This window comes from Mandrillus leucophaeus, unplaced genomic scaffold (genome assembly GCF_000951045.1).
Source record: "Mandrillus leucophaeus isolate KB7577 unplaced genomic scaffold, Mleu.le_1.0 Scaffold364, whole genome shotgun sequence".
NCBI classification, from domain to species: domain Eukaryota; kingdom Metazoa; phylum Chordata; class Mammalia; order Primates; family Cercopithecidae; genus Mandrillus; species Mandrillus leucophaeus.
In genome coordinates, this window is record NW_012103854.1 from 1,599,610 (window position 1) to 1,612,119 (window position 12,510).

A 12,510-nucleotide genomic window follows, 5' to 3' on the forward strand; every position below is an offset into this window, starting at 1 on the left:
TTATGTTTCTTTAGTGGGTCTCCAGGTTATTATAACTTGTGTTGCCAGGTTAATGACAAAAATGGATACCTCTTTATATCAGGCCATCAGGCTGAATCAGGTCATTCAGTGAACTATGGTCCTTGTAAAAAGTAAAGTAGAGGGTCCTCTTCAAAGACTTTCCTCTCCATCTCGTTAGAAATAAACAGTAACCTCTCTCAGAAGCAAAATTTGTTCAAAGATCTGCGCTAACATTCTTAAGTATCTGTTAGCTGTAATAAAGAAATCAATGTACTTTTATGTTTTTAGCTCCCACAATTTAGCCTAAATATTTGCCCTGGCATGCTTATACTGGTCCAAGTGAGCATTAGGTCGTAGCCTGTTCCTCCTTATTTGAAAGTGTTTTTACCTTTCTCAGCATTCCACAAGTTAATTCCTCCTTCCTTTGTTCTCCTCTGCCTTTGCCTCTTTTAAAAAGTTGTAAGTTACTAGCCAATCGGGACAAATACAGAATATGAGGTCCCGTTCCAGCCACTGGAAATCGCACACAGCAGTAAGGTGGACGTGTCAGGTTATAAATGATCCTGTCTCCTTTGTTTCGTGTACTCTCGTGGCAAAACTGCTGGTGAGTGTATCCTTTCTGCAGAAAGTAAAAATGGCCTTGCTACAGAAATTTAATTTATGTTCAAATGCTATTTCTTTATGGAACCGAGAAACAAGTATTTCTAACAGTCCTTAATTGCCATAATGCCCTAAATTAGATTATGACCAACTGGACTCAAATACTTTGAACTATCTTTATTGCCTGAACTTTGAATTGTTTGATTTCGATCAGTTTGCGGGCACTCCTGTTAAGGTGTGTACCTCAGTTTATTGCTATTCTCCTCCTCGTGGCCATAACAGTCTCCCTGATGTGTTGTTTCCCCTCAAGAGTCTTAAATGTCTCTATGCAGCCATCCTTTGTACATCAAATGGTGTTATTACAGTTAGAATAACAACATGAAGAAAGTATAATCACTCAACTAATTTGACATTGTGACTTCCATACTGAGACAAAACAAGGTTCTGGTCAATCTCTTAAAAATGAGAGGCTGAACCAAAGCAGGAAACTGTTATTAAATTAAATTTGGCCTAAAGTTGCCTCCCTACCTAGCAAAGTATAATCATACTTAATATGTAAATACACTGCAATGTAACTTGAGAGTATGTTCTTCTAACAAGTGGCCAAGTCTTGGCCAATCACAGCAGCGGAGCTTTTAGCCCGTTACAGGCTGCAAAAAAATCTGTCTATAAACGCTGCTTGCCCACTGTTACCGGCTGGAGCTCTCTGAATCTTTACTGATTCAGGGTACTACCTGATTCATGGTTTCTTCGCTCAGATAAACTCTGCTAAACTTAATTTGCTTAAAGTTTTTCTTGTTAACAATATTTAAACATAAAGCAAATAAATTAATAAAAATCCTATATCATTAAGTTACAGTAATTAGAAAGTATTCACCTGAGTGAGAAGACTGGCCAAGTTGCTACCAAGTCTTCCATTATTTGACAAGACATTTCTTTCCTATGCTTTCTAAAAGTATTGGTTATTCCACAAAGGTTGCTCTATGGCCTTAAACCGTTCACATGTTCACTACACTGATAGACGTCCAATGTCAAGATGGGTAACTAAAAGTCAACTCTCCCTTTACCTTCCCTGAGCCTGATTTTTGCATTGGAACTCATGGGTCACTAGACATTTGTTTTGGGTGTTTGCAGTCTAAATTTCTTTCCTTTTTAGGGGAAACAATCACTGTTCACGGGATTAAAATAATCCCGAGTTGATTATTTGGTGACATCAACCAAGGGTGCACATTTTGGGTCCGTTACCAACACAGCCAAGCAGCACATATTTCTTCAGAGCCTAGATATGCACACGTCATCAAAGGATAGCATTTACAAAGTCAGCACGACTCACTTCATTGAACAAGGGGCCAGTGGCTTTTCAGAAGAAGGGTCTGTTCTCGGCCCCACACCAGAACGCCAGGCGCCAGGTCCCGCTGCTCAGCAGGTCTCAAGCCCGGACTCACTCGGGCCTGCGGCTGCCGACATGACGAGCCCGCGCACGTATACCCGCTCAGCGCTGGGACTTTACGGCCCAGGCCAATGGGAGGAGCGGGCCTCAAGGCCCCGCCCCGTCGCCTGGTGACGTCACGGTGACGCCAGGGGAGCTCGGGAGGCAGGGCCGCGTAGGTCCCCACCCCTAAAGGCTGGCTTTCCGCTGCTAGCCGCCAGGCGCATCTTCTCCGCCCGCGTCTCGTCGCTGTCGCCCCCGCTGCCACACCATGGCCTTCGTCACCAGGCAGTTCATGCGTTCCGTGTCCTCCTCGTCCACCGCCTCGGCCTCGGCCAAGAAGATAATCGTCAAGCACGTGACGGTCATCGGCGGCGGGCTGATGGGCGCCGGCATCGCCCAGGTGAGCGGCCCTCTCTGCAGCGTGCCCACGCGCATGGCCTTCCACCCTGAGGTGGAAGCGCTGGCGCGACCGGCCGCGAGGGGCCTGCGCCAGCCCGACACCCAGGAGTTTTCACCCCGCCCCTCCCCGGTGTAGTTGAAATACCTCGCTTCTGGGCCTGTGAGGGCCCAAGTCTCACTCCCCTCAAAATTCAGGGTTCTGGGCCGATCCTTAGTTTCCTCGTTTGGAAAATTCTGGCCGCTCCCAGAACCCGCTGAAGGTTCCGCGGAGAGTGGCAGTGAATGCATTTTGGAACCGGGCCGTGCGAGAGAAGAATTATATGTGCACAAGGTTCAGGCATAACGCGTTTGCTCCTGCTCGGCTCAAACGGGAGTTTGCTGCCAAAGACGTGAACTGCGATCGATCAGTTTTAATTTTATTTTATCAGTTATTTTTGATTTTTATTCTGTAATTGTGCAGTCTTTGTCAAAGTAGTTTTCTCTCCTAAACGGCCTCCCGGTTCTCCCCGGTCTTTCCTTCCCTTCCTGGGTTGTAAAGACTAGTAATAGTGATGACTTTTGTAACACTTGGTAAAGTCATCTAATGGAAGATTGCTGAGGTCCTGGTTTTGACCTTTGAAGCAATGCCGGCTGTGCAGAGTTCTGAGCTTGCGATTTTGGCTCTGCAGCAGAATAAGTCTCTCTCTCTCTTTTTTTTTTTTCTTTTTTTTTTTCTTTTTTTTTTTGAGTCGGAGTCTCACTCTTTAACCCAGGTTGGAGTGCAATGGCGCCATCTCGGCTCACTGCCACCTCCGCCTCCCAGGTTCAAGCGGTTCTCCTGCCTCAGCCTCCCTAGTAGCTGGGATTACAAGCGCCCCGCCCGGCTAATTTTATATTTTTAGTAGAGACAGGGTTTCACCTGGTGGGTCAGGCTGATCTCGAAGCCCTGACCTCAGGTGATTTGCCCACCTGGCCTCCTGAAGTGCTGGGATCACAGGCTTTAGCCTCTGAGCCCAGCTGGAACAAGTCTCTTACCCATTGTACATCTTCAGGACTTTTCCGTTGTTCGGCTGAGCTGTGGTTCAGGCTCAGTTGTGCGAGTGATTGATTACCTGGTTACTGCAATGCTTGTACTTTTTTCTTTTTTAATTATTCCATTTCAGCTCACATTGGAGAACCATGGTTTTCGTATCCTAGCTGATTATATTCTTAGCGTTTCAGTCCTTTCCAACTTGGTTTGTTGGGCAAGGCGGTTATAGTCATCTAGTTTTTCTTGGGGGCAGTACTACAGTGGCTACAGTCATGAGAGAGTTTACTTTTTCAATGTCTTGTTTCCAGCCAAGTCCACGCTTTCGTGCTTGCTTTTTAAAAACAAAAACAAAAAACCTTTTACTATTAGGTATTGTATATCTCAATTTTCTTCTCCTTGGCAAGTTTTTTGCAACACTTTTATTTGATTGCATTTTCTTCTAAAATCGATATCCCTGTTACGTTTTATTTATATGAATTCTTACAGTCTCACATTTCCTCTGAGACCATAATTTTGGACATACATTGCCATTTTTATTGTGTGGATCCCCTGACTGCTAGGTTATAGTATCCCCATAATCTATGTTGTACATGGGCTGGGAGGAGTAACTCCCTTTAACCTAAAAGTTCCACACATTTACACTCGAAAGTTTAGTTTGAGTGTATTTGTATCCCCAGGCGCCACCAAAATCTCCCAAGGCTGTGAGAGTGAGATTTGTTGTGAGCAGGAATAGAACAATGTGTTTTTTAAAAACATTTTGACAACATCTTAGTAACAAAATATTAGGGCCTTAAGCAGCCTGCAGGAACATTGTGGGAAATGGGTCCAGAAATTTGTGGCTGGTGTCCTTGAAGACAGCAGTGGAAAGGATTAGAAACTAAGTAGAAAGCGTCACTTCAACTTTTGTAGAAAATCAGGGTGCTTAGTTGTTTGAATGCTGCATCCACCATTGACCAAAAAAGGATGTTGTGTTGCATTAAAAGGCAGAGGGGCAACACCTAAAATTACGGGTATGGTGTTGGAGCTTTCACCTGACAAAGGAGTTAGGAGAAATGATTGACATTAATGGAGAACACAGGCTTGTGCTTGTCAATCAAACTCTTCAATAGTTGGACCAGGGAGTGCCTTTTGAAACTTAAAGGAAAAAAAGCTATTTATGCCATAGGCTGGACACATAATGGAATTGTCATTCTGAAAGGTTTTAACGACCAGAAATCTATAAAGTGGACGACCATGAGAAACAGTAGTTGCATCCTTATGTAACACAGTTTGGAAAAGCCTCAGTTACTTTACTTGACAGCTCCAATCCTGTAAAACATTTGTGAGCAATGCTTTCCAGTGGTTTAGCTGATCTGGTTTTGCACCCTATAGCATATAGTTCTAGGGAGTATTGCTTCATTTTTTATGCTCCTTGACCAACAGCTTTTGGCATAGGGTAAATCTGTTTTGCTTATTGAGTGCCAGAGATGAATTAATTGATGTGTTTTGAGTACAGATGGGCTGCAGTTCAATATAGGAAGTTGGATGGTCTGCATGCTAGCTCCGCCTCACACTGTATTAACATGAGAAAGTTACTTTACCTCTGTGTCTCGGTTTTCTCATCTCTAAAGTAGTACTAATACTAGTACTGGCCCCATAGGGAGAGAATTGAATGAATTAGCATATGTCAAGCACTTACACAGTGGTCTGGCACATAATAAGAGTTCACAGAAAGTTAGCTGCCTTTATAATAATTATCTTCGGCCAGGCATGGTGGCTCAAGCCTGCTATCCTAGCACTTTGGGCGGCTGAGGCAGGCAGATCACCTGAGGTCAGGAGTTCAAGACCAGCCTGGCCAGTATGGTGAAACCCCATCTCTGCTGAAAATACAGAAAAACCAGGCATGGTGGCATGCGCCTGTGGTCCCAGCTACTTGGGAGGCTGAGGCAGAAGAGTCACCTGAACCTGAGAGGCAGAGGTTGCAGTGAGCCGAGATCGCACCACTGCACTCCAGCGTGGGTAACAGAGCGAGACTCCGTCTCAAAAATAAATAAATAAATAAATAAATAAAATCATCTTCATTGCAGTTGTCCTTGTCCTTTTGCCCTTTTCCCGTCATATCCACTTCCATCCTGATCATAGGTGCTGAGGTAGGCCTGTAATGTTTAGATGGAGAATATTGGTCATGATTCCCTGTTCCATCTTGCTTAATCTTGAATGCACATACCCACTGATGCAGCAGCGGGTATGTTTTTTCAGGGACCTCTGAAAGGAAGGAGAGCATTTTTTACTTACCCCCCATTTTATTGTTAAACTGTAGTAAAGCCATAAAAGTACAATCACAAGCCAGTATCGAGGTTATATTACTAATTTTCATTAGCTTAATTTTCTTGAACTTTCTGACGTAGTTTTAATGTTAGTCAAGCTGCAGTTCTTATAATTGTTAATAGTTTTATTTGTCATTTTAAACACATGTTCCAGTTTGTGCTCAGCAGGATGGAAAAATAAATAGATTTTGTGGGAGCCTGATGCATTTCTCAAGCAATTAAGCAATGTAAGACACGTTGAGTGCTTAATTACATTTGATCAGAGCACAGGCCATTTGTACATGTGTGTTTTCCGAGAGTATCTACTTTGCCTGTCATTTCTTTTGTTAGTTTTAAATTAAAAAAAAAAAAAAATCCCTTAGACTGCAGGTTAATATTTAAAGTTAACTTGTTTCATGTGTTTGGTTATTATACACTTCTGACTTGGTTTTGATTGCTAATTTATCTTCACTGGATACTTAGGCCAGCAAAGAAGCTTATAGGATTAAATGAGCCTTGAGTGAGGGACAGGTTGTTTTTTTGCTTTATAAGAGGAAAAAAGAAAGGAAGAAAGCTAATAGCTGGGTGCATTTCTCCAGTAATGAATCCTTTCTAAACTTTGCTTCATATATTGCATTTTTTCATATGAGGAGCCCAGAGAGGATGCATAGCTTTCATTAGATTACTTGTGAGGAGCTGGTGGGCTCCCTGGGAATGGGGCACTTGAGATGTCCCCCTTCAGACACTTACATGCTCTCTGGTGCAACCTTCTTTTTAGTGCACTACACTTCTTTGAGGAAGTGAGAAAGTTTGCATCTTAAAGGGGGTTGGGGGTAGGTTCTTCTCTCCCAAAGCTTGCTTTTTTTTTTTTTGTCTCCTTTTTAAAAAGCAAAAAGTGCATATTTTTTTCTAGAGAGAGCTTCTTTGACTGTTAAAAACAAAGTAAGGGCAGGGAGAGCCTGCTACGTAGCAGGCATTTTGTGTTACTCTACCATGCTCGATAAGGATTCAAATAGACCTGAAAGCTTCTCCCCAGCCACTGGATTTGTTCTCTCATCTCTTTTCCTTGCCCCCAACTCTGCATTTTCTGATGCGGAAAAGGAGAGTGATCAGAGTTGTTTCATTTTTTTTAGCTTTATTCTCTTCTTCTGTGAGTATAGCTCTGTTGAGGTTTGCTTGCAAAGCAGTGCAGACGCCTAGGAGAAGTTTCAGAATCACAGGAGACCGGCACAGTTACCTGGCTGTAAGCTCTCCTTTTGACTGTTCCTTATGGAAAGAATATTTGTACTCCCAGTTGTTACCTTCCTACTGAAGGGCATGAGATGTGTCTGTTTCTTATGAAGTTTTCCCCCCACTTCCTGAGTTGTTGCTTAATTCTTTGTTGGGCTGTTCTCTGCTCTTGGTTGAGGTACTGGGATGTAGAACCACCCTCTATTAGCATATTAGTTATTGGACTTGGGGTGTGGTTGAAGATACTGTCATTCCTAGAGGGTAGAAGAGGTAGAGCTGACAGGCAACAGAAAATAATGCTATGGGATATGTTTGGACATTTTGTAGAGCAGAAATGGCACTTCAGTCAGTCAGGTTTTGGCGTTTTCCTGCCATGTCCTGCCTCGAGCTTTAGTCACTTACCCCTTGAGTTTCTTCTTTCTTTCCCTCTCCCTTCTTTCTTCCTTATCTGTGGTAGGCACACACACCTCACTCGCTAGTTCTACTGGGACCACAGGAAGATAATGTGGCTGTTCTCTGTGGCTCTCCCTGTTATATTCATGATGTTATTATTTCTGGTAGTGGTATTTTAAGCTCAAAAGTACAGGCTATGAGGTCCCTGCCAGGGTTTAGATGCTAGCCTTCCTATCCTGCGTTTAGGAACCTTGGACGAATCACTTAACTCCTCTCTGCCTCTTTACTTACCTGGGAATAATGAGACTCACCTCACAGTTGTGAAAGTTAAATGAACTAATATACAAGCTCCTAGAATAGCATTAGTGTATTTGATAGTAACTGTCCGATAAATATTAGCTGCTTTCACATAGACCCTCAGACCTGATCTAGTGAGGATTTCTCTTAGATTGTCTTCACTGTCTGAAGAGATTTGGTATAGAGAATTCCAGTAATTCTGAAGATGTTAAGACTTCTTTATGTGGGTTGTTGAGAAAGATAATCTTAGTGTACTATTTACTGGTTTCTGTAGAGCTAAAACCACTCTACAAAATGTAACACTTTATTCTGTTCAAAGAATTTTGATTTCTTTGATTTCATGTGACCGTTACAGTAATCACCCCTGCAGAGATGGTTCCTGGGGTCAATGGTTACAGGCAGAGCCGGGGCCTGAACCTGAGTTTCTCTTTTGTTCTGCTGCCTGTAAATCCCCAAGGCTGAATTCAGTTCTGCCTGCACCTCTGGCATGTGCTATGTTGTGGGGAGAAGTGGGGCATCCATGGCAGAGGATCCTCTGTGGCTCTCTGGAATCAGTACATCCCAGGTTGACGTCTCCTTGGCTCTGGACTCAGTTAGTCACCTGCTGGTCGTCTCCCATCAGGGTGCTGTGCTGCCATCCTTCTGCCCATCGTAGACTCAAACTCCCCTGCCAAGACCTAGTTCATTATGTTCCCTCCCTTTTACCCCTCCAGCTTTTTCCAGAGAGCTTGCTCCTCCTGTTGCTGCAGTTGTTCTTCCAGCCACATGTACTCTGAAGATGGGATCACAATCAGTGTCTTCATACCAGAAAAGGCTCTGTAATCTGTCCAGGGAGGGCTCTTTCCTCTGCCTTCTCCTTTGCAGTTCCTAGGCCAGGTGTGTTAACCTGAATTGTCATGGGAGCCTCTTAATTGGTCCTTTCAGCAAAAACTAAAATAAAAAACCCACTCATCATGACAAACATTGTCATATTAGTCTTCCTAGAGAGACATTTGGATTTATAACTCTCCTCTACCCAGAAAGTGTCCAGCATAGCAACATCTTCCAGGGATTCTTAAATATAACGATGCTGTTGACATGACTGGTTATCCCTTTACCTTTTCAGAATTTGTAGGAGGTGAGAAGTCTGGGAGAGGTTATCTGGGTTATTATGAAACCTACACACTTAATGAATTTTTTAAAAAACTGTAATAGAATTCTAGTCTAAAAATGGGGGCATACTTTCTTTGCCTTTTAGAAATACTTTTTGAAATGTAAAATTTCAAAATTTTGAAATGTAAAATTTTAAGTCTAATAAAGGAGGCTGGCCAATTAATTTAACTGTTTCAAGAACAACCCAGGCCAGGCGTGGTGGCTCACGCCTGTAATCCCATCACTTTGAGAGGCTGAGGGGAGCAGATCACTTGAAGTCAGGCATTCGAGACTAGCCCAGCCAACATAGTGAAACCCAGTCTGTACTACAAATACAAAAATTAGTCAAGCATGGTGGCACATGCCTGTAGTCCCAGCTACTCAGGAGGCTGTGGTGAGAGAATTGCTTGAACCCGGGAGGCAGAGGATGCAGTGAGCCAAGATCACACCACTACACACCAGCCTGGCCAACAGAGCAAGACTCCTTCTCAAAAAAGGGCGGGGAGGCATCCTCAGCAGAACACCTTTTGCTAGTTGTTGAAGTCAGGGAAGACAACTTGTGCTGATGGCAGAGTTCAAGACATTACACAACCAGAAACAAGCATAAACCCAAAAATGCCAGCCCTGAGAGATGCAACTGACCTATGACTTTTTTCTTCTCTGGATCAAATCATGAGAACCGTAAAAGGCAGGCCTTGCTGTCAAGGCGCGGCAGCCTCTGAAGCACAGTGGGCCTTAGGGAGCTCTGACTCAGTCTACTTATTCTGGGGATCTGGAGAAAGTCAGAAATCAGACATGGTAGGGTTTGCATAACTTTGGGATTTTCCGGAGAGAGGATGAAAACTGTGGCCCTCCTTGTAATGTCTGGGCACATGGGACATCCAGTGGAACTGTTGAGGAAGGAGATAGGAGGGAGACCAGTCACCACGCCAGCTGATGTAAGTCTCATAGACTCACCACTCAAGTTGTGCTTCAGAGAAAGCTGCTTCAAGTCTTGATACATTTACAAAGATAAATAAATCCAGTGTGCTTCTGCTTGGCATGTTTACTTGGTCCTGTAGTCAGAGTACTCTGGGGCTTTGACAAGTGTGCTAAACACTTAGCCTATTTTTACAACTCTGAAGCACCCGTGTCTAAAAATACTTCCTCTCTGGCTGAGCCTGCCTTCCACCAGGCCTAGAAAAGTCGTGGAGCTGAGGACATAGCCTTCATATAATTTTATTTTTCCATTGCGGACTGCTTGTCCTCAAGGTCTTACCAGCGTGTAGGTCCCTGTAACATAAAACATGAGTTCTCAGTGGGTTGATTTAAATTATGATCACTCAGGTTAAACTGTCAGGAAGAGTCCTCCTCGTTTGTTGTAAAGATAACAGATGTCTATGAGAGGAGAAAAATAAGGCCTTTGTTTTTTTTGTGGTTCACTCCTCCACTGCCTTCTCCTTCCCAGAAAGTTGGCGGTAACTTGGGTGTTACTACATAACTCAGGAGAACAAATTTTACTTGTTTCTTTGCAGTTCTTTTCTAAATAAGAGCTTACGTTATCAGGAGAGGCCATCAGCTACAGCAGTGGAAAGAACCACCAGGTCTCATCTTGACTTTACCAACAAATGTGTTTATTCAGTCAACATTCCCTAAGGGCCAGCCACAGCCAGGCAGGGTCTAGGTTCTCTGTACAAAGATGAATGACGTTTGGTCAAGAGCCTACAGTAGAGGAGTTCAGATTACTATAACACAGTTTGGTAGGTGCTGTGGTACACGGATGCAGAGATGTTACAGGGCACATGGGGGACATCTAGCTTGGGGCTGAGAGGATCTTGGGGAGTAGGCTTTCTATCTGGAAATGATTCTTTGTTTTGTTTTGTTTTGAGACGGAGTCTCACTCTGTCACCCAGGCTAGAGTGCAGAGGCATGATCTTGGCTCACCGCAGTGTCCACCTCCCAGGTTCAAGCGATTCTTCTGCCTCAGCCTCCCGAGGAGCTGGGATTACAGGCACACATCACCATGCCTGGCTAATTTTTGTATTTTTAATAGAGATAGGGTTTCACCATGTTGGTCAGGCTGGTCTCTAACTCCTGATCTCATAATCTGCCTGCCTTAGCCTCCAAAGTGCTGGGATTACAGGTGTGAGCCACCGCGCCTGGCCGATGCTTAGGCTTGGTTAATAGGTGAAGTTGGGGAGAAGGTGAGGCCAAGAGAAGGGCTGGAGTTGAGGGGCAGATGTAGGGAGCTACCAGCCTTGTGGTAGTGTTAAGACTGTCATGCATGAGGCAACAATGAGTGGTGTGTCTGGAGAGGAGGTGAATCCCAGTCCTTTAAGGGCCTTGCATGCCATTTGTAGAATTTAAGCTTTATTTGGTCATGGGGAGCCATGGAAGTTTGGTGGAGTAAGTGACACAGACAGAAGTACCTCACACAGAATTGCATTTCAGGTGGAACACTATTGCCTATATGTATGACACATCTTTTTTTTTTTTTTTTTTAGACGGAGTCTCACTCTGTCACCCAGGCTGGAGTGCAGTGGCACAGTCTCGGCTCACTGCAACCTCCGGGTTCAACCCTCCTGAGTTCAAGTGATTCTCCTGCCCCAGCCTCCCAAGTGGCTGCGATTACAGGCATGTGCCACCACGCCTGGATAATTTTAGATTTGTTTTTGTTTCAGTTGTGGTAAAGTACACATAACATAAACTTTACCCTCTTAACCTTTTTTTTTTGTTTGTTTTTTGAGATAGAGTCTCATTCTGTCATCAGGTTGGAGTGCAGTGGCATGATTTTTGTCCCACTGCAACTTCTGCCTCCCGGGTTCAAGCAATTCTCATGCATCAGCCTCCTGAGTAGCTGGGATTACACATGCCTGCCACCACACCCGGCTAATTTTACTGGTTTTTAGTAGAGACAAGATTCCGCCGTGTTGGACAGGCTGGTCTCCAACTCCTGACCTCAGGTGATCCACCTGCCTTGACCTCCCAAAGTACTGGGATTACAGGTGTGAGCTACCATGCCCAGCCCCTCTTAACCATTTTTAAGGGTACAGTTCAGTGGCCTTATATATTCACATTGTTGTGTAATCATCAGCACTATCCATCTCCAGAATTCCTTTTCATCTTGCAAAATTGAAACTCTGTACCCATTAAACAGCAACTCCCCATTCTCCCTGCTCCCATCCCTTGGCAACCACTGTTCTGCTTTTTTTCTATGAATTTAACTATTCTAGTTACTTCATATATGTGGAATCATATAATGTTTGTCCTTTTGTGACAGGCCTATTTCACTTAGCATAGTATCTTCATGGTTCATCCATGTTGTAGCATGTGCCAGAATCCCCTTCCTTTTTCAGCTGAGTAATATTCCACTGTATGCATAGACCACATTTTGTTTATCCATTCATCTATCAATGGACACTTGAGCTGCTTTGATTTTTTGGTTATTGTGAATAATGCTGCTTGAACATGATTGTACAAATATCTGTTCAAGTGGCTGTTTTCAATATTTTGGGGTATATGATTTTTGATGAATTGCTGTACTGTTTTCCCAGCAGCTGCACCATTTTACAGTGCATCAGCAATACACAAGGGGTTCCTGTTTCTCCATGTTCTTGCCAACACTTGTTTTGTCCTTTTTTTCTTTTTTTTCTTTTTTCTTTTTTTTTTTTTTTTAGTAATAGTCATCCTGATGGATATGAATAGATCAGAGGTTTTTAACATTATACTGTGATGGACATTAGAGATTTCATTAA

At 43.6% G+C, this 12,510-nt stretch overlaps 1 protein-coding gene across 1 annotated transcript in view; it reads left to right on the forward strand.

Annotated features, from left to right (window-relative positions):
• Positions 1-2,082: 2,082 nt before the first annotated feature.
• The window catches only part of HADH (hydroxyacyl-CoA dehydrogenase), a 45,695-nt gene continuing 35,267 nt past the window's right edge, over positions 2,083-12,510 (forward strand). The window contains 1 exon segment of the mRNA XM_011989811.1: positions 2,083-2,432. Coding sequence (XP_011845201.1) covers positions 2,301-2,432 — 132 coding nt within the window. The 5' untranslated portion in view covers positions 2,083-2,300.